Source organism: Ovis aries, chromosome 11, assembly GCF_016772045.2.
Source record: "Ovis aries strain OAR_USU_Benz2616 breed Rambouillet chromosome 11, ARS-UI_Ramb_v3.0, whole genome shotgun sequence".
Taxonomy (NCBI): Eukaryota; Metazoa; Chordata; class Mammalia; order Artiodactyla; family Bovidae; genus Ovis; species Ovis aries.
The window spans coordinates 46,078,071-46,100,262 of NC_056064.1; the positions used below are offsets into that span (position 1 = coordinate 46,078,071).

The following is a 22,192-nucleotide window of genomic DNA, read 5'->3' on the forward strand; positions in this document are numbered from 1 at the left end:
ATTTCTGACTCTTCTGGAGGCTAGAAAGTCTAAGACTGGGGTATCAGCAAATTCAGCATCTCCTCACTATGTCCTCAAATGGCAAAAGGGGACAGGGAACTCTATTTTTTTTTTTCCTTCAATTTTTGGCCATTCCTCTCAGCATGTGGGATCTTAGTTTCCTGAACAGGGATCAAACCTGCACCCCCTGCTTTGGAAGGTGGAGTCTTAACCACTGGACCGCCTGGGAAGTCCTCCAGGGAGCATTCTGGGGCCTCTTTTATATGGGTACAATACCTTTCATGAGGGCTCCCCCTCATGATCTATCACCTCCCAAGACCCCACCTCCTAATACCATCACGTTGGCGGTAAGGGTTTAGTGTATGAATTCTGGGGGGATGCAGAAATTCAGTCTGTAGGACTGTTGGTGTTGTTCATGGTCCCATCCATGCGGGGAAGCCCTTCTGCCTATTAGAGGAGGGCTGGGCAGGAGAGTTCAGTTCAGTTCAGTCGCTCAGTCATGTCCAGCTCTTTGTGACCCCATGAACCACAGCATACCAGGCCTCCCTGTCCATCACCAACTCCTGGAGTTCACTCAGACTCATGTCCATCGAGTTGGTGAAGCCATCTAACCATCTCATCCTCTGTCGTCCCCTTCTCCTCCTGCCCTCAATCTTTCCCAGCATCCGGGTCTTTTCAAATGAGTCAGCTCTCTGTATCAGGTGGCCAAAGTATTGGAGTTTCAACTTCAACATCAGTCCTTCCAATGAACACCCAGGACTGATCTCCTTTAGGATGGACTGGTTGGATCTCCTTGCAGTCCAAGGGACTCTCAAGAGTCTTCTCCAACACCACAGTTCAAAAGCATCAATTCTTCAGTGCTTAGCTTTCTTTATAGTCCAACTCTCACATCCATACATGACTACTGGAAAAACCATAGCCTTGACTAGATGGACCTTTGTTGACAAACTAATGTCTCTGTTTTTTAATATGCTGTCTAGGTTGGTCATAACTTTCCTTCCAAGGAGTAAGAGTCTTTCAATTTCATGGCTGCAGTCACCAGCTGCAGTGATTTTGGAGCCCCCCCCCAAATAAAGTTAGCCGCTGTTTCCACTGTTTCCCATCTCTTTGCCATGAAATGATGGGACCATGCCATGATCTTCGTTTTCTGAATGTTGAGCTTTAAGCCAACTTTTTCACTCTCCTCTTTCACTTTCATCAAGAGGTAGTTTAGTTCTTCTTCACTTTCTGCCATAAGTGAAAGTGAAGTTGCTCAGTCATGTCCAACTCTTTGCGACCCCGTGGACTGTAGCCCTCCAGGCTCCTCTGTCCATGGGATTCTCCAGGCAAGAATACTGGAGTGGGTTTGCCATTTCCTTCTCCAAAGGGTGGTGTCATCTGCATATCTGAGGTTATTGATATTTCTCCCAGCAATGTTGATTCCAGCTTGTGCTTCCTCCAGCCCAGCATTTCTCATGATGTACTCTGCATATAAGTTAAATAAGCAGTGTGACAATATACAGCCTTGACGTACTCCTTTTCCTATTTGGAACCAGTCTGTTGTTCCATGTCCAGTTCTACCTGTCGCTTCCTGACCTGCATACAGGTTTCTCAAGAGGCAGGTCAGGTGGTCTGGTATTCCCATCTTTTCAGAATTTTCCACAGTTTGTTATGATCCACATAGTCAAAGGCTTTGGCATAGTCAATAAAGCAGAAATAGATGTTTTTCTGGAACTCTCTTGCTTTTTCGATGGTCCAGAAGATGTTGGCAATTTGACCTCTGGTTCCTCTGCCTCTTCTAAAACCAGCTTGAACATCAGGGAGTTCACGGTTCTCGTATTGCTGAAGCCTGGCTTGGAGAATTTTGAGCATTACTTCACTAGCATGTGAGATGAGTGCAATTGTGCGGTAGTTTGAGCATTCTTTGGCATTGCCTTTCTTTGGGATTGGAATGAAAACGGACCATTTCCAGTCCTGTGGTCACTGCTGAGTTTTCCAAATTTGCTGGCATACTGAGTGCAGCACTTTCACAGCATCATCTTTCAGGATTTGAAATAGCTCTACTGGAATTCCATCACCTCTACTAGCTTTGTTTGTAGTGATGCTTCCTAAGGCCCACTTGACTTCACATTCCAGGATGTCTGGCTCTAGGTGAGCGATCACGTCATCATGATTGTCTGTGTCATGAAGATCTTTTTTGTACAGTTCTTCTGTGTATTCTTGCCACCTCTACTTAATATCTTCTGCTTCTGTTAGGTCCATACTGCTTCTGTCCTTTATCGAGCCCATCTTTGCATGAAATGTTCCCTTGGTATCTCTAATTTTCTTGAAGTGATCTCTAGTCTTTCCCATTCCTTTGTTTTCCTCTATTTCTTTGCGTTGATCACTGAGGAAGGTTTTCTTATCTCTCCTTGCTATTCTTTGGAACTCTGCATTCAAATGGGTATAACTTTCCTTTTCTCCTTTGCTTTTCACTTCTCTTCTTTTCATAGCTATTTGTAAGGCCTCCTCAGGCAGGAGAGGGAGAAGGGCTTCAAGCATCAGGAGAGGTTTTAGGCAACAGATTCAGGATTTTCTGAATATGGATGTCTCCTTGTGGTTCAGTCTCTCTCCTGGAAACAGGGCTTCCAGTCCCCTGAGGGGCTGGGAAGACAGGACGTTACCTATCCATCCCACACCTCCCGTATCCCCATCTAGCATTCTGTTCCCTACTCGCAGCATTCTCAAGTGTGGCTCTTTCCAGGACACTCTCTTCCACAGTCCTGATTCTCTGCCTTGATTCCCACTCTACATGGAGTGTAATACAACTTACCATTTTATCAGGTTAATCACAGTCAGGCCATCTAGTCAGCATCTCACCTCTGCCCCTTCTGAGCTCTGCAACTCTGGGAAAATTACCTATTTTCTCCAAACCTTTGGTTTCTTACTCATTAAGATTGGGTTCCTCATTTGTGAAACCTCCAAGCCTCAGGTTTGTAATTTGTAAGAAAGCAATAGTTCCAGCATTATAGAAGTGTAATCAGAAGGACTACAATATTCCACGTACAGTGCTTCTTACAGTGCCTGACATGCAGTGTGTGTGTGCGTGTGTTAGTTTCTTAGTCATGTCCAGCTCTTTGCGACCCCATGGACTGTAGCCTGGCTGTCCATGGGATTCTCCAGGCAAGAATACTGGTGTGGGTCGCCATTTCCTTCTCCAGGGGATCTTCCTGACCCTGGGATCGAACCCAGGTCTCCCTCACTGCTAGCAGATTCTTTACTGTCTGCGCCACCAGGAAAGTTACAGGTCAAAGAGTCTGTGTTGTGTGGTTGTCACTTTAAAATGCACAATGAAGACCGTTGAGAAGCAAGGCCAGTGTTTCTTCTGCCGAGGCCACGGTCTGGCTCAGAGGACGTCCCTCCACTCACGAGTGTGCACCCAGCCCCGGACAGCCTCGGGACAAGGGCCTCAGCCCTAGAGGTGGAGGCTGAGGGTGAGCTTGGTGGTGTCTTGGTCCCGTGTGAAAGAGATCAGGTTTCACTCATTTTAAGAGGTTAATGACATGCAGTACGTACTCCGTAAATGTTAACATGCATTGTTCTGGGATGTCGGTAGGGGTATTCAGCTGCCTTCTGAAAGTGGTTGTGAGAGGGGGTGGCTGGGGGTGCGGGGGATTGTTGGACTGAAGGCCTAGATGTTGTGAAATAGGTCTCAGGAGAGGTCTTCTAGCTTTCCAGGCAGTCCCCCCACAAGGCTGGCAAGAAGCCTTAGTGGGCTTGTGTCCACAGAGTGCTGGCTAGGTTTGCTGAATGTCAGAGGAGGAAGAGGCTGAAAGCATCATGTCATCTAAGCCCTCTGACAAGGGTGAATGGGAGAGGAAACTGAGACTCAGTGGAGTGAAATGACTGTCTGAGGTCACATGGCTGGTCAGTGGCAGACTTAGGATTGAACCCGTTTACTGATTTCTAGTGTCTTTTCTGACACAGCGTGTCCCCCTGTTCAGTGCTTGGGTGGAAACACACACAGAGTTCCAGAGGGTGGTGGGACGCATTCCAGGGTGTTTGGAAGGGTGCTCAGCCTGCCCTTTGGCCAGCATGAGGGAGGAAGCTGAAAGTGATAAAACAGGCTTGGGTTAGTGGCCTGACATCGTGGGATTTGCCCAAGCTTGTGAAGTTTATTCATAATTAATTTATCCAGGAACTATTAATAGAACGTCTTACAATAATAGCTAACATTTATCGCGCACTTACCCTATGGCAGGCACCATACCCTGTGTTTTACAGGTACTGCCTTATACTGTTGTCCTGTGGAACATCCTTGTGAATATGACGAAGCAAGGCCTGGAGAGTTTAGGTCACTTGCCCTGGTAACTAGCTAGTAAGAGGCAATGCTGAGCTGTGATCTCAGCCCATCTGTGCTCTTAGCTCCTACTTACTCTCTGTTCTCTCCCTGTATCCTCCCCTATCACCTTGGTGGCCAGCCTCAGATTGGGTGCTGGGAATAGAGGGGAAAAGAGATACACATAATCCCTGCTCTCATGGGTCTCACACCCCAGCAGTGTCTTAACACAGTGGCTTCCAAACTGTTTGGACCCTGACTCACAGAAAGTACATCGTCTTCCTCTCTTTCTTTTTTATTGGAGTATAATTGCTTTACAATGTTGTGTTAGTTTTTGCTGTACAACGAAGGGAATCAGTTCTATATATACATATATCCCTTCGCTCTTGCCTCCCTCCCACCCACCCCTCGTTGCAGAGCGCTGAGTTGAGCTTCCTGTGCTTTATGGCCTCCTACTTGCTATCTGTTTGACACATGGTAGTGTGTATGTCCATCCTGCTCTCCCAGTTTGTCCCACCCTCTGCTCCCCCAACTGTGTCAGCGTGTCTGTTCTCTATTTTGCATCTCTATTCCTGCCCTGGAAATTGGTTCATCTGTACCATCTTTCTAGATTCTACATATATGCATTGATATATATTTGTTTTTCTCTTACTTCACTCTGTATGACAGGCTCTAGGTCCATCCATATCCCTACAAATGACCCAATTTTGTTTCTTTTTATGTCTGAGTAATATTCCACAGTATATGTATACCATATTTATTATACAATTTATACCCCACTTCCCAATATGTAAACCTTTCACAAAATAATATTTACTTTTACTACTTATATACTTTGATACTTTCTATTCTGTTATGTTGTTGTTTAGTTGCTAAGTTGTTTCTGACTCTTTTGGGACACAATGGACTGTAGCCCACCAGGCTCCTCTATCCATGGGATTTCCCAGCAAGAATGCTGGAGTGGGTCACTGTTTCATTCTCCAGGAGATCTTCCTGACCCAGTGATCAAACTCCTGTATTGCAGGAAGATTCTTTACCACTGAGCCACCTGGGAAGACATTCTATTATGTTGTATTTTACTTAATTAGTAGGTAGTTGAAACCTACTATGTTGATTTTTCCAACCCACAGGTAGATTGCATTTTACAGTTTGAAAAACTGCCCAATAGGCATCTTATTGTACTGTCCCTCTTCTTACCTGCCAATCCAAGAACAGACACTCACCTAACCTTTCTGATGCCTCAATTTCCCCATTCTGTACAACAGGCCTAGGTACTGTCTTAGGAAGGACCACACGTGTTCACTGATGTTGGTTTAGCTCCAAAGTGCTGGGTAAGCTCTAGGCGGTCGGGAGGTGGCAGAGGCTGCAGGAAGCAGAGAGCCACCATTGGTCTGATCACAGGACTTGCCTCTGGACCTCTGTCTTACAGGCGCTGCCTCCAGGCTCGCCCCGCTGTAACCTGAAGGAGAACCTGCTGAAGGATAACTGCGCCCCAGAGTCCATCGAGTTCCCGATCAGTGAGGCCAGAATCCTGGAGGCCAGGCCCCTCAGTGACAAGGGCACTGGAGACAGCTCCCAGATTACCCAAGTCAGTCCCCAGAGGATTGCCCTCCGCCTACGGCCAGGTAGGAAGCCGGTGGATGTGGCTCATGAGGAAATTGTGGTGGGAAGAGAAGGATGTGGGGGGAGGTATGAGCAGGAGAATGGAAGCAAATGGAAGGCTTGGGGACCTGGAGTCCGAAGATCGGAGTTTGAATCTTCACTCTTCCATAGATTAGCTATTTGACCTTGGGAAAGTTATTTAACCCTGCTGACATTGTGATGCTTAGTCGCTAGGTCGCATCCCACTCTTTGTGACCCCATGTAGCCCACCAGGCTTCTGCGTCCATGGGATTTTCCAGGCAAGAGTACTGGAGTGGATTGCCATAAAAATGTCTGTTTCTTGTTTTCCTCAATGTCTGCTTTACCGAGTACATAGCTTTCTCTTGGGGCTCAAATGATATATAAGATGAGGAAGCAGTTTATAAGACCCTTTTCCATGTGAGATTGAGGCAAGGCCATGTATAGGGACAGAGAAAATAGGGGCGGGAGACCTTCAGAGGGGGTAAGGATTAGGCTAAGAGACAGGCTTTTCAAAGCACTGATACTGACTTTCCAATTAAATCAAGAATTTAAGAAAGAGCATTTTATGTGCAAGGCATGTGTTGGGTACCTTGCGATTCAGAGAAGAGTGGAACACAGTTCCTCCCTTTACAGAGTTCGGAATGTAGTAACTGCCAACACTTCTGTGATCCTGGGTAGTAAACCCTTGGGACCCAGGGATTAGACAGATGGGGATTTAGAGACAGTGAAGACTTTTAGAATGGAAAAGAAGAGGTTAAAAATAGGAGAGTTAAGAGACTGAAAGAGTAATAGAATTGCAAGGGGAAAGAGGAACGAGGGCTTTCAAGTTCGGTTTGCTCAAGAAGTTACTTCAGGGAATTCCCTGGTGGTCCAGTGGTTAGGACTTGTCACTTTTACTGTGGTGGCCTGGGTTCAGTCCCTGGTCAGGGAACTAAGATCCCATAAGCCACATGGCACAGCAAAACACAAAACAAAACAAAAATTTGCTTCATCCTAAATATGTCCAAAGGCTTCCCTGATAGCTCAGCTAGTAAGGAATCCACCTGCAATGCAGGAGACTCTGGTTCCATTCCTGGGTCAGGAAGATCCCCTGGAGAAGGGATAGGCTACCCACTCCAGTATTCATAGGCTTCCCTGGTGGCTTAGATGGTAAAGAATCTGCCTGTGGGAGACCTGGGTTTGATTTCTGGGTTGGGAAGATCCCCTGGAGGAGGACATGGCAACCCACTCCAGTATTCTTGCCTGGAGAATCCCATGGGTAGAGGATCCTGGCAGTTTACAGTCCACAGGGTGGCAAAGAGTCGGACACAACTGAGCAACTGAGCACAGCACAGCCCAGCAAATATGTCCAAATCTGCTTAAGTCTTAGAGGAAGAAGAGGAGAAAACTTAATGTCCTTCTGCCTTACAGATGATTCGAAGATTTTCTCCGTCCAAGTTCGGCAGGTGGAAGATTACCCTGTGGACATCTACTACTTAATGGACTTGTCTTACTCCATGAAGGATGACCTGCGGAACATCCAGAACCTGGGTACCAAGCTGGCCTCCCAGATGCGGAAGCTCACCAGTAACCTGCGGATTGGCTTCGGGGCCTTTGTGGACAAGCCCGTGTCACCATACATGTATATTTCTCCACCAGAGGCTATCAGAAACCCTTGCTATGAGTAAGTCTCCCCTGTAGAAGCCAGGGTAGCATCTCTTCCCATTGCCCCACATGTGCCCAAGTCCTGCTTCTTATTTCTACCTCCAGGTTGGCTTTGTTGGCTGCCTTCTGGCCACATTGTTTCTCCTCTTTACCAAGGTCTCCCTGTCTGGCAAGTGGGCTGACCCACTGACTGTGTTAATAGTTAATAATCAACCAAAATTGTTAATAATAAACAAGGCTATTTGGAGACCTAGAAAGGAAATTCATTAGCTTCCCGGTCTAGGTCACAAATAAATAGTAGACAAGAGAGAATAAAAGAGAAATGAGACCAAACGTAGAGAGAGAACTTTATGGATAAGTAAATAGAGGAGTTATGATTTCAGAATGATTGATTCCATTGTTATTGTCCTCCTTATCTAGAAGATGGGTCCTACAGAGTTAAAATGCAAGGAATTAAGTCCTAGAGGAATATAAAAGGGTGGAAATGATATTTATTGAACCATCTAGCATAAATGGATGTGTCCCTACTTTGAGACTTTGGCTTAAAACTGAATGGTTTATTTATTTAATTGGTGGAGAGACTATGCAAATTCATGAATTATAATTTAAAATAATGGTTATCAAGTCTGTCAGGGTACGGCTTTACTTTTTAGATTTGAGAGTTATGTGGGTTGTAAGTTTACCCAGTAAGGATGTCAACCGTGAGTTAAAGAAATAAACCAATGGAGTGGGGACAGAAAAAAAAAAAAACCAAAACAACTATGTCCTGTTTGACACAGATCTATTAATTTATTGATAGCTCAGAGACATAAAGTTATTGATGAACTTTTGCTTATTATGTTAATGTTACTTTAGAGAAGTGTTGAGTATAAGCTATTAGCAATAGCAACCAAAGCCTCACTCTGATCTGAGAACCTTCCCCATGTTAACTCACTTAAACCTTACAGCTAAAAGATGCATGCTCCTTGGAAGAAAAGCTATGACAAACCTAGACAGTGTATTAAAAAGCAAAGACATTACTTTGCCAACAAAGGTCCGTAGAGTCAAAAAAATCTGTATAATCAAAGCTATGGTTTTTCCAGTAGTCATGTATGGATGTGAGTTGGTCCATAAAGAAGGCTGAGTGCTGAAGAATTGATGCTTTCAAACTGTGGTGTTGGAGAAGACTTGAGAGTCCTTTGGACAGCAAGGAGATCAAACCTGTCAATCCTAAAGGAAATCAGTCCTGAATATTCATTGGAAGGACTGATGCTGAAGCTCCAATACTTTGGCTACCTGATACAAAGAGCTGACTCATAGGAAAAGACCGTGATGCTGGGAAAGATTGAAGGCAGGAGGAGAAGGGGACAACAGGGGATTTGATGGTTGGATGGCATCACTGACTCAATGGATATGAGTTTGAGCAAGCTCTGGGAGTTGGTGGTGGGCAGGGAAGCCTGGTGTGCTGCAGTCCATGGGGTTGCAAAGAGTTGGACACAACTGAGCGACTGAACAACAAGGCTTCACAACAACCCTTACTAGCTATCATGTCCCCATTTGTTTTATAGGTTAGGAATAGAGAAGCTTGCCTAGGGTTCCATGACTAGTAAGTCAAGGAACTGGGATTTGAATCAAGGGAGTCTAGTTCCACAGTTTACCCTCTTCTCCTCTGAGCTAGGTGGAGGTTAGCTCAACGTGATGCCTAGGTAATTTGAAGGGTTGAGAGTCTAAACTCTCTGGATAATTCTAGCTTCATAGAACTGGACTGGGTATACCACTTTCCACATCTCTCTCCCACTTTTCCCTCCCATTCCCCAAGTAGTCTTTTCTCCACCCTTATCCCTGGCTACACTGCATGGCATGTGGGATCCCTTAGTTCTCTGACCAGGGATCGAACCTGCATTCCATTGTATTGGAAGCACTGGACTGCCAGGGAAGTCCCCCTCCCTGCCATCTTTTATGTCAGATGTCTGTTTAAATCATCTCCTTCCCTCCCTAGTATGAAGGCTACCTGTTTGCCCATGTTTGGCTACAAACATGTGCTGACGCTAACTGACCAGGTGACCCGTTTCAATGAGGAGGTGAAGAAGCAGAGTGTGTCACGGAACCGAGATGCCCCAGAGGGTGGTTTTGATGCCATCATGCAGGCTACCGTCTGTGATGTGAGTTTGGAGGGTGTGGAGTGCCAGGTGTGGTTGGTGCAGACCAAAATGGGGAGGAAGTGGTTCAACGGTGGGGATTTCTGGGTGAAATACAAGATAGGAACTAAGCAGAGCTTTGTACAGTATGAGCAACATGTTGCTGCTGATAAACAACCTCTGCTTGTATTTGCTCCCTGGCCAGAGCTGATATTTTTTTGAACCTTAGGGGACCCACATGCTTACTGGGGAGAGCATCTCCCCACCTTCTCTGGAAGTGTATCTGAGTCCAGGCTGGGTTCACTTAATCTCAGCAAATTGGGCAGATGTCCAGGCAAGATTTCTTCTAGCCCAGCCCAGCTCTGTAGATGCAGGTGGGTTTTTGGATGGGCCGTGTGATTCTCATTGAAGAAGTTCTATTTGGAGATGAAGTAGGTGTCTTTCAGCTCCTTGAGCTAGTGAGCTCTGAGACTATTTTTCTAAGAGAACAGAAACTGCTGAGTTGGATAGCTCCAGCTTGTGTTCCAAGGACTGGGACTGAGGCCATTCTCCAGCCCATGTCTAGCCCTTCAGATTGGGAACTCCTTGGGTCTTTGTGTTGTACCAGTGACATAGCTAAAGTTGCTGTCTTTTACCTTTTTTTTTTTTTAAAAACAGGAGAAGATTGGCTGGAGGAATGATGCCTCCCACTTGCTGGTGTTTACCACTGATGCCAAGACCCATATAGCGCTGGATGGAAGGCTGGCAGGCATCGTCCAGCCCAATGATGGGCAGTGTCATGTGGGCAATGACAACCATTATTCTGCCTCCACTACCATGGTGAGATTCTTTTTTCCACTTATGGTTCCTATTCACTGTGGCCAGGACTGCCCTAACTCAGGCAGAGTCTTTGTGTGAGTATGAAAATGACAGGCCTTCCTCTGGGGAAGATACAGGGCTCTTTGCAGCCTGTCTTCATCCAGGGTACAACCTGCACAACCATTAGAGATGGTCCTGGCTGGGGTCAGTGTTACTGCTACCTCCACTGCCTCTAGCACCAGCTGCAGCCTCATGGCATCCAGAATGGACCCAGAGGACTTTTACATGTTCAGCTGGAAAGCAGGGCCATCCTGTCACTGTGTACAGATTAGCCCCTTCTTGAAGCATCATGCTTTCTGTGGTTATTGGAAGAAGACAGAGGAAAAAGAGACAAAGACTGGCCAACCACGGCGAGCCAGTCCTGTAAGGAAAGGATAAAGGGCTTAGAGTCATTTAGCTGGAATACAAGGGCTAAAGGATGGTTTAGCTGATACATGAGAAGACTTTTTAAAGTTAAAAACTAAAAAAATTTTATTATTATTTTTTAATATGGAAAACCCTAAAAGATATTTTATTTATTTATTTGGCTGCATTGGGTCTCAGTTGCAGCACTTAGATCTTTGATTTTCATTGTGGCATATGAACTCTCAGTTGCAGCATGTGGGATCTTAGTTCCCTGACCAGGGATTGAACCCAGGGCCCCTGCATGGAGAGCCTGGAGTCTTAGCCACTGAGCCATCAGGGAAGTCCCAAGAAGACTTTTTTAAAAGCTATTATTTTTTTTGAGGTAACATTGGTTTATAACATGATATGTTTCATGACGTACATCAGTATCTTTCTACTTCTGCATACACTTCACCATGCTCACCACCCCAAATTTAGTTTCCATCTGTCACCATACAGTTGATCCTCTTTATCCATTTCATCCTCCTCCACCCCTTCCCCTCTGGTAACCACTACTCTGTTTGAGAAGACTTCTTAGAATTTGTTTTCTATGTCCACAGTAGGTAAAACAAAGGAAAGGATTTTACATGGAAATAAGAGAAATTGCAGTAAACCATAAAGAAAATGTACAGACCTGCAGAATACTGATACTCTGAGTATATAGGGGGAGATGGGAACTCTTCATTTCTTAAAGACAATATAGCAATTACTCCATCTAGGTGGCTTAAATGTACACCTGTGTAAGGGTAGGAACCTGAGTTTCATGATCTCATGAGCTCCCTGAAAGGTCTAGGATTCCAGAGATATGTTCATAATTCGTCAGCACTGCCTTTTTGGCTTGAGTTTTTGGTATCAGCAATATGCAGGTTGAGCACTACCAAGCAATGGGTGAGTCTATAGTGACTGACATTTAGTCTATGCAAGGCCTTGGGGCTTCCCTGGTGTCTCAGTGGTAAAGAACCTACCTGCAGTGCAGGAGACTCAGGAGACGTGGGTTCGATCCCTGGATTGGGAAGATCCCTTGGAGGAGAGTATGGCAACCCACTCCAGTATTCTTGCCTGGAGAATTCCATGGATGGAGGAGCCTGGCGGGCTACAGTCCATGGGGTGGCAAAGAATTAGACATAACTGAAGCGACTGAACACACACACACTAGGCATGCCCTTACTGGGGTTGGAGAATGTTAACAAGACTATATAATGCCCTGCTCTTAAAGAGTTTTTGGTTTAGTCAAGAAGATATGGTACCAATAACAGAAGGTGCATGATTAATGCTAATTAGGTGAAACATTTGATAAAGGCTTTAGGTATTCAAAAGAAGAAAGCTCATTGTGAATTGGGGTGGTCAAGGAAGGCCTCCTGGCAGAGGTGAGACCTGAGCTGGATCCTAAGGAAGGAGGGTTAACAAAAAGAAGTCCACTTCAGGTGGGAGAAAGACAGGGTTCCAGATAGTGGTGAGTGAAAAGGGGAGAGAGGTTGCATGATGACTGGAAAGGAAAGTTGAGATCACATGGCAGAGTACTGTGAGCACCAAGCCAAGGCATTTGTCAGGAGCCGCAAAACAGGAGTGGGCATCAAAACGACGAGGCCTGGCAGTACCTGGTCCAGGAAGCTGCTCCTTGGTGTGGCTGCTTCACATCTGAGTAGGAAGAAAGAGGTGTTTAGTTTTGATACTACAAGCCTGTATCTCTTCATCTATCCTGAGTTCACACCTGAGTTTGTGTTTGCTTCTCATTGTCATGGGGTGAAAAAGTTAAAGCCCCACCACTGTCTGGGCCATGGCTCCAATCAACCAAGTCCTAAAGTTTAGAATCCAGGGATGTATGTGAATAGACTTCTTACTTCTTAACTAATTCCCACATCCTCCCTTTTTACAGGATTATCCCTCCTTGGGGCTGATGACTGAGAAGCTATCCCAGAAAAACATCAATTTGATCTTTGCAGTGACTGAAAGTGTAGTCAATCTCTACCAGGTGACTATACCTTCGGGGCTTCCTGGAGTGGGAGTGGGGTCTGTGATGGGTGGACCTATCTCAGGGAACCAACCCAGACTACCTTTGGCCATGGTCCCCAATCAGGAAAGACCTGGGAGCTAATGATTACTTTTGGTGAACCTCTCTCCTCCAACCTTGAACCTACAAGGATGGGTGTATTGACGTTTGCAGAGGTGGAGGAGAGTAATTTAGTGGGAAGAGTGGTGTGAGAGGTTCTCTGTAATTTTTCTCAGGGCTGAAAAGCTGCTAGATATATTCCTGGCAGTGATAAGTAAAATATCCCATCCCTCCCTCAATTTTCTTTTCAAGACCCTCCATCTATTTGGGGAGGGCCTTTGGAGATCACCATCTTTATCAGTCATTCCTAGATATCTTTGTCTTCTTTTCTAGAACTATAGTGAGCTCATCCCAGGGACCACAGTGGGGGTTCTGTCTACTGATTCCAGCAATGTTCTCCAGCTCATTGTGGATGCTTATGGGGTAAGTGTCTTACACTGGGAATAGACCCGCTAAGAGTCCACTGCCCTTGGCATTACCCAGGAGGCCTCAGATTTGAGAGTCCTGGCAGCTAGTCCACCATGCAGCCTTGACTGCCTTCTTCTTGTGCTTCTAGAGGCTAGGCGATAGGCAGCACTGGGAGGAATGCAGCCTTCTGCAACAGAAGTGGCTCAGGAGGGGATGGAGGGAGCCGTAGGAACAACAGAGGAAATGCTTAGAGAAGGTGAAATGGAAAGAGACAATGGGGATGATGTTAAGGAGCAGGGCCCTGAAACTGGGAGTGGGTACAGACTGAGGGAGAGCTGGGCTCCAACAACAGAGGAAAGAGGGAGCTGAATTATGGGGAATGTGAGGCTGATGAAAACGTAGGTAGAAAGTGGTACTACTCAAGGCGACCAGTATCAGCACGCCTGCAGGAGGGCACAGCTGGTTTAGATTTTACCCAGACTCACCTAGACACAAGTGGAGAAAGAGCGAGAGCAGGTCTTGGGCTGGAAGGTTAGTGGGATACAGGCTCCTAAGGATGCTGTGGCAGCTGGCAGGTGGACCTCAGCATTTAGGGGGGTAGGTGAGTCCAGGACCACCTGGTGATTTTTGCTTGGGATGTAATTGGCCCCTACTTGTGTCCTCTCAGCCCGTTTTCTTGCCTTCTTTTGCCCTTTTTTGCTCAGAAAATCCGCTCTAAAGTAGAGCTGGAAGTGCGTGACCTCCCCGAGGAGCTGTCCTTATCCTTCAACGCCACATGTCTCAACAACGAAGTCATCCCAGGCCTGAAGTCTTGTGTTGGACTCAAGATTGGAGACACGGTGAGGTGGGCTGGACAGGGGCTGACGCTGGGGCACTCACCTTGGCTCGTGCCCTGGAACCTCTGTGGGCACCCACCCCTTCCTTCCCTGTACTTTCTTCCTGAACGTCCTTACAAGTCCGATGTAATGGAGCTGCCAGCCTTTGCCTCCGAGGCTTCTGTTGCCTAAACTTTCTCCGTTAAGTAACTTCCCTGTCAGGATTTTTAAAAAACTTGCACTTAGGTGACTATTTATGCACAGTCGATTGCAGATGATATTTCTTGCCTTCAGCCCCTTACTGGTCTCCACCCTCCTCTAAAGTAATGCCTTTCTTTGCTTCACAACGTAAATGGAAATGTCATCTGTAAATATTTATTGAGCCCTGACTTCGTGCCAGACATTGTCCTAGCTGCTGAAGATTTGGCAGCCAACAGAATAGGTGAAAATACCCACCATCATGGAATTTCAGAATGCAAACGTTCATTTTGCCTTCTTAGTCCCTCTGTGGCTTTCCTTCCCTAGTGGTTCGTTCTCCTCAGTTTCTGCCTTAGGGGAGAGGGATGGTGAAAGGGGTGGGAAGAAAAGAGGGGCTTATCTATAGTTGTATCATCCATGTCTGTATTATTTAATGTCTATATCTATCCCTCTTTCTGTCTACATTCTAGGCACATGTGCACACACCCTAGTAAGAAACGTTGGCCTGAAACATGTTTGATTGCACAAGTGATGAAATGTCATATGGAAATTGAACAGGGATCTCCCTGGTGGTCTGGTGGTTATCACCCTGGGCTTCCTCTGCAGGGCGCATGGTTTCCATCCCTGGTTGGGGAATTAAGATCTTGCATGCTGCAAGGCGGGACCAAAATAAATAAATAAAGAAAGAACAACAAAAACTATAAAGAAATTGAACAGTAGGTCTTGAGCCTGAGGTTGGCCACTATGTGACACTGTATAGGTTAGGGTTAGGGTTACCGTTGTTGCTGTTTAGTTGCTGTCATGTCTGATTCTTTTGTGGCCCCATTGACTGTAGCCCCACCAGACTCCTCTGTCCATAGGATTTTCCAGGCAAGAATACTGAAGCAGGTTGCCATTTCCTTCTCCAGGGGATCTTCTCCACCAAGGGACTGAACCCGTGTCTCTTTCATCTCCTATATTGGCAGGCAGATTCTTTACCACTGAGCCACCCGGGAAGCCCCAGGGTTACCATACAATGCCACAAAATAGTGCTTTGTGTACCTTGATATTATGTAATCAGCTAGTTTAGTTGGCCAAAGACAGAGTGTTTATAAGATCATAGGTTCTGCTCTGCATGAACTGGTTTATTTATTTTTTTTTTTAAAAGCTATCTCGTGATTATAAGCCATGTCTGCACCCAGCCAGCAGGTCACAATGGCACAACTGTCCCCAGGTCTTGCTTTGGCTTTGCAGACCCTGGTAGTGGCAAAGCTGAGGAACTTTGGCTTGCGGGGGACAGGACACCCAGTTTGAGTATTCCTGGGCAGGGCAGGGAACAGCTTCTTTCCCTCCAGTGCTGGAGTGTCAACAGGGTCCCCTGTGTCTGAACACGATCTTACTTTCCGTCCAGGTGAGCTTCAGCATTGAGGCCAAAGTGCGTGGCTGTCCCCAGAAGAAGGAGAAGTCCTTCACCATCAAGCCTGTGGGCTTCAAAGACAGCCTCACTGTGCAGGTCACTTTCGACTGTGACTGTGCCTGCCAGGCTGAGGCTGAGCCTTACAGCCACCGCTGCAACAATGGCAATGGGACCTTTGAGTGTGGGGTGTGCCGCTGTGGGCCTGGCTGGCTGGGGTCCCAGTGTGAGTGCTCGGAAGAGGACTACCGCCCCTCGCAACAGGACGAGTGCAGCCCCCGGGAGGGCCAGCCCATCTGCAGCCAGCGGGGCGAGTGTCTCTGTGGCCAGTGCGTCTGCCACAGCAGTGACTTTGGCAAGATCACCGGCAAGTACTGTGAGTGTGATGACTTCTCCTGTGTCCGCTACAAGGGGGAGATGTGCTCAGGTGAGTAGAATTGCACATGCCTTCCATCCTGGTACCCACACACACTCACGCATCTGCAGCCTCTGGAAATGGATGCAGGCTAGGGCTTGAGGTGGGCACAGGGTGGCTCAGGGACAGAGGGAGCTGATGGTGTTCCACTCCAAGGGCAGGAAATAGAAGCAAGGTTCTCTTTAATTCCCCTCAGCTCCCTCTGTCCTTTCACGAGGGACACAAGGAAGGAAATGAGTGTCTGCTTTCAGAGGGTGGGAAAGAGTGGGGAAAATTGAAAGTGAAGATAGTTTTTTTCTTTTCTCTCATTTGCCCTTCAGCTCACATTTTAAGTCACTGGTTTCTAATCTTTTTGAGGATATGAATCAACCCCTTTTTTAAATTAAAAAAGTTTTTTTTTTTTTTTGGCCATACCATGTGGTATCTTAGTTTAGTTCTTCGACTAGGGATCGAAACTTGCCCCCCGTCCCCCGCATTGGAAGAGTGGAGTCTTAACCACTGGACCACCAGGAAAGTCCTCCAACCCTTTTTCTCACTTTAAAAAAAAGTCACTGACTAATGCTAATTAGAATTTTAGTATACATAGGTTTGGAAACTACACGATGTCAGAATATGTAATGAAGTTAGTAATGATTATTTTACATGAATTTATATTTTCATCACGCAACATGTAGAAAACAAGTAGTGTCTTTGCAAGATATTGGAGCACATTTAATGAGCCAGTACACTTAGGAGAGTGACTGAAAAATAGTAAGTGTTGGTACTATTAAGTGTTGGTACTCTTATTAAGTGTTGGTACTATTTTATTATCACTGTTGGTATATTATTACTTTTTGTACTCTAGATCTCTACAGTCCAAAATGGTGGCTATTTAAATTTAAATGAATCAAGTTTAATGAAAGCTTAAGTACAAAGTTTAAATCAAATTAAATTTAAAAAGTTAGTTTCTGTGTTCCTCAGGAGCCATGTGTGGCTAGTTGCCACCGTATTGCACAGCACAGATGGTTTTTGGGGGTGCTGCCACAGACAGTCCCAGACTGCAGGCTGCCGCAGACAGTCCCAGACTGCAGGCTGCCGCAGACAGTCCCAGACTGCAGGCTGCCGCAGACAGTCCCAGACTGCAGGCTGGGGACTATGAGTTTGAATCCTTCTACCTGCAGGATGCTGAATTGTTGTCTACCTCATTACAAAATTCAGTAAAATCTTGAGGCCCATGATACTCTCAAGCTGGTTTCTGCTTACCCCAAAGCCCACTCCTGGGGTACTTCCCTAGCTAGAAGTCCAACTAAGTTAACATGATCCTTATCTGCAGACACGCTGACAACACTCCCAGAGGCAGTTAGGCAGTCTGAGTTGTTCCTGAGCACTAGGGATACATTTTTGCTGGGCTGTAGTCACTGTGGCTTAATCCCCATTGTGAGAGAGAGACTGAGGATATCTGCAGTTTGGTTGGGACCAGTTTGCAGTTGTATTGTGTGGCCATTGAACAGAGAGTATCCCTGGGTTCTGGGATGATCAAGCCTATGACCCAGATGGGCTTCGCTTGCGCTGGGGCTCTAACCAGCGGAGCTAATCTACCCAGGTGTTCACTTTAACATTGGCCTTGAGGAAATCTTGATGAGAAAGGTAAGTGTGTGTCATTCTAAAGCATACTCAAGTAATATTACCTACAACACTGTTTACTCAAGTCGACAAAATTTGAGAGACTGGAGAAAAATGGTATCAGAGAAAAGGAATACTGTTCCTAGAATGTTAAAATCTTCAATTTGTGGTAATATTTTATAGCATATGAGATTGATCAAATTAAATATCTTCTTATAACAAAAAATTGATATGAGAGAGATTAGGGGAAAGAGAGATCAGATATGCACGGGCACACAGACACAGCCAGCAATTTGAATTCAGGAGTGAGGCAAGAGTTTCGGTTCCTTTTCACAGGGGTCCCCAACATCCGGGATCTAATGCCCGATTATCTGAGGTGGAGCTGATGGATTAATAATAGAAATAAAGGGCAGAATAAATGGAATGCTCTTGAATCATCCCCAAACCATCCCCCCCAACCCCAGTCCATGGAAAAATTGTTTTCTGTGAAACCCATCCCTGGTGCTAAAATGGTTGGGGACTGCTGCCTTCTAATATTTAACAGTAATTTATGTTGTATCCAGGGCTCCCTGGTGGCTCAAACAGTAAAGAATCCATCTGCAAGGCGGGAGACTTGGGTTTGATCCCTGGGTTGGGAAGATCCCATGGAGGAGGGCATGGCAACCCACTCCGGTATTCTTGCCTGGAGAATCCCATGGACAGAGGAGCCTAGCGGGCTACAGACCACGGGCTTGCAAAGAGTCGGACACAACTGAGCGACTAAGCACACACACGTCATATTCAAGGCACCAAAGGGAATGGTTAAGTTTGACGTGGGAGACACATGAGGAGAAGGCTGGGACTGAGGGAAAAAAAGTTGCCCCTAGGAGAGGCTTACACACAGACCATGACGGCACCAGGGTGGGAGGGAGGCCCGCTGCTACTCTATGGGCTGATTGTTCCTGGTCTGATGTGGGGCATGTGGGAGGGATCCCAGCCAGAGTGTGTTTCCTTTGGCTGCCCGCCCCACTGAAGCCGCAGAACAAAGGCCCTGGGTCAGCAGCCCTTATTCCTGCCTCCCAGCCGCACAGGAACAGCTCGTCCCCGGTGAGCTCCAGCCCATCACACGAGGGAAGCCCAGGCAGCCACTGCAGCTCTGAGGCCTCCCTCTCCCTTCCTGCCAGGGTGTTGGGTGCCCGCCGGCCTCAGGTCTGGACCCTCTGTTGCCGTTATCACATCCTCCAGGGACACATGCTCGCTGAACACCTGCTCTGTGCCAGGCCCTCGGTCCACATGGGTGCAAAGGGGTCATGTGTGGTTCCTGACCTGGCGGGGCTTATAGCCCAGCTCATCCTTGTCCCTCCCTGCCTAGAGCTGCTGGCCTGGTCTGTTCTTTGCTCAAGCAGGGGCTCGGGAGTGCAATGACTTGGCCATGGTCCCAGCCCCTGGCTGTCCCTGTCCCCTCCTCCCCACTGGAGGCATGGTCTTTGTGGTTGCATGGTATCAGCACCCCTCAAACCTCAGGGCGTGGGCATCCTTGTCCTCAAGGGATTCTTCCCCTGTCACATCAAGGTTTTTTCCCAGAAACTGTCCTCAAGCAGGATACATTATTGATATATAATCCTAAAGAATGTAGAGGGAAAAAAAGTTTGTCCTTTCCTCCTCCTTGAGAATCCCAGATCCCCGTCTCCTTGGGGACCCCCGGACTTCTTATCAACCTGCCTAGGAATCGACTCACGTGAACACTGATCAGGCGCCCATGTGAGCCAGGTTCTGTGCTGTGTGCCATAGTGTTGTGGGACAGAGAGGCATGAATAAGGGACTTCCTTGGTGGTTCAGTTGCTAAGATTCCAAACTCCCAATGCAGGGCGACCCGGGTTCGATCCCTGGTCAGGGAACTAGATCTTGCAGGCCGCAACTAAGAGTCTTCATGCCGCGACTATGACCTGGCACAGCCAAAAAAAGAAAAAGAGAGAGAGAAGCATGAATAAGACAGTTTTGTCATAAACTTATCCAAGGAGAATTCACAGCACAAGGCAGAACCTGCTAGATCCCAGAAGTGAAGTGTCCTCAGTGAGTGTTATAGAGAGACTCACTGTGGACAGGGGAGCCCTGGGGGGCTTCATGGAGAAGGTGGGAAGTCAGAGAAAGGGCTGGCCCATAGAGGAGGGCAGTGGAGTGATGTGTCAGCCCAGAAGGTCAAACTGTATGGGGGAGTGGCTGCCTGACCTCTGTCCTGAGACCCCTGCTCCTCCCTTTCCTTCCCCTCCCCCACACCTCCCGGGCCACCTTCTTTCTCTCCCTCCTCTTTCTCATGTTTTCTTTTCGTTTTCCACCCTCCTCCCCTGACTTTCCTGTGAACCGCTTTTGCTGGAGGGATGCCAGTCCTGTGACATTACCGCACTTTGGCTTCCTTTTAAAGCTTGACCCTGCCGGAGCCTTGGAGCCAGCCTGCTGGCGCTGGCCTGCCACTGTCCGCTCCCAACCTTACTCCCGGGCTGGCCTGTGGGCCGTCTTCTCAAAGATCACTTTGTTTAGCCTCACAAAGGAAACACTATGAGACAAGGGTTTCTGCGGAGACTGAGGCCTCTGAGTGCTGCCAGGCCTCTGTGGGGTCCACTTTTCCTTATCCAGGAGGCATGGTCAAAAGCTGGGTGTAGTGGACATTGTGGGGGTCCCACTCTGCTGGCTGGCCCACCCATCCCCCTGCCGCTGGTACGGCTGCTGGGAATACCTCACAACTGTACCTTCTCTGGAGAATTATTTTCCGCTGACAAGAGCTGGATGGCCCTCAGACCTTGGCTAGTGACTGGTGGACAAGGGCTTACACAAGGCCAGTCCCTTTGCCTCAAGGTTGCTGTGGTGCTGGTCATGCCCATCAGCCTGCTGTGGGATCAAGCTGAAGGGAGTTGTCAGGCTGAGACCACATTCCTGCCAGCTTTTTTTTTTTTTTTTTGATGTGGACCATTTTTAAAGTCTTTATTGACTTTGTTACAATATTGCCTTTTGGTTTTTTGGCCACTGGACCTGTGGGATCTTAGCTCCCCAAACAGGGATTGAACCTGCTCTCCTTGCGTTGGAAGGCGATATCTTAGCAACTGGACCGCCAGGGAAGTGCCCCTGTGAGCATTTGACTCCTGCCCTGTCCTGCCTCCCTCCTTCCCTTCTGCGTCCCCAGGAAGTCGCTGGGACAAGAATTCTCACCACAAGTCATACTTACAGGGAACCCAACCTCAAAATGCAGTCTATCTTCTTTCTTCATCCTTCTACCAGCCCAGTATCTCTGCTCTCTAGATCAGGGGTTCCTGATCTTTGGGATCTAAGGCTTGATGATCTCAGGTGGAACTGATGTAATAATATTAGAAATAAAGTGGAGAATAAATGTACCAGGCTTGGATCATTACAAAACCATCCTTCTACCCCAGCCTGTGGAAAAATTGCCTTCCACGAAAACATGATGTCTTCCGCTTTTGACCATGGTGCCAAAAAGACTGGGGACAGCTGCTCTAGATGTATTAGGTTGGCTGAAAGTTCATTTGGGTTTTTACCATAAGATGATACGGAAAAACCCCAATGAGCTGTTTGGCCAACCCAATATTTGGCAGCTGGGGTCACTGAGGTTATGTTTCCCATCCTTCTTGGGAAACAGACACACACAGTGAAGGTGTGTCTGAGCCTTGAATGCCATTGTGGTTCCCAGAGGATTATGCTGGTATCACTCATCCTTTAGTGGGTGATACCAGCCAGAGGGACCTATAGTGGCCAAGAGATATTAATCGGACCCCCCCGGGGTCACTGGGTAGCAGGGGCTGTGCCAGCTCATTGCTATTTGAGCCTGGCTGTGTACCATCCTCTCCTTCACCATCTTGGGGCCCATCTGCTCACACAATGGTTTGGTTTTCAGATCAATTCATGTTACTTCCCCCTTGCTCCCTGCCTTTCCTCTGATTAACAATCAGATTTTTATTATTCATCCACTTCTTCCTGATTCAGAGTCCTGGAGAATGAGTCACCTTTCTACAAGATTTAGGAGCCAAGTTTTAAAGCCTTGGTAAATGAATATTAGGGGAATATAGTGTTGAGAGTTAATGCCTGCATTTAAGCAGTCTACCCCCTACCCTCACCCCATCTCTCTCTCCTCTTCCTATACTCAGGTAGGGAAGCAAATAAGTCTTTCCTAGTAAGGCTGGTGGCTCTTTGCAAACTATGATAATACAATGAAGGGCATATGTTGGTGAAGGTTTATGTGTATTTTCTAGGAATTTAACTAGAGGAGGTAAGATCTATGACAGTAGGGATCTTGCCTGTCTTGTTCACTGTTGAGTCCCCAGTGCTCAGGATGTGGTATGAGCTCAGTAAATATTTGTTGAATGAATAGATAAATAAGAAATTGCATTAGTTGTACACCT

General features: G+C 46.9%; 1 protein-coding gene across 4 annotated transcripts in view; it reads left to right on the forward strand.

The window, feature by feature from the left end:
- ITGB3 (integrin subunit beta 3) overlaps nucleotides 1-22,192 on the forward strand; it is a 65,072-nt gene that overhangs the window by 25,709 nt on the left and 17,171 nt on the right. For all 4 annotated transcript variants that reach the window (XR_006061243.2, XM_060395753.1, XM_012186282.5 and 1 more), the window contains 8 exons: nucleotides 5,727-5,922; nucleotides 7,331-7,583; nucleotides 9,543-9,705; nucleotides 10,339-10,500; nucleotides 12,800-12,895; nucleotides 13,307-13,396; nucleotides 14,086-14,220; nucleotides 15,785-16,214. Coding sequence is in view for 3 of the 4 variants with exons in the window: in XM_060395753.1 (XP_060251736.1) it covers nucleotides 5,727-5,922; nucleotides 7,331-7,583; nucleotides 9,543-9,705; nucleotides 10,339-10,500; nucleotides 12,800-12,895; nucleotides 13,307-13,396; nucleotides 14,086-14,220; nucleotides 15,785-16,214 (1,525 nt within the window). In the remaining variant the exon portion in view is untranslated. The remainder of the gene's footprint in view (nucleotides 1-5,726; nucleotides 5,923-7,330; nucleotides 7,584-9,542; nucleotides 9,706-10,338; nucleotides 10,501-12,799; nucleotides 12,896-13,306; nucleotides 13,397-14,085; nucleotides 14,221-15,784; nucleotides 16,215-22,192) is intronic.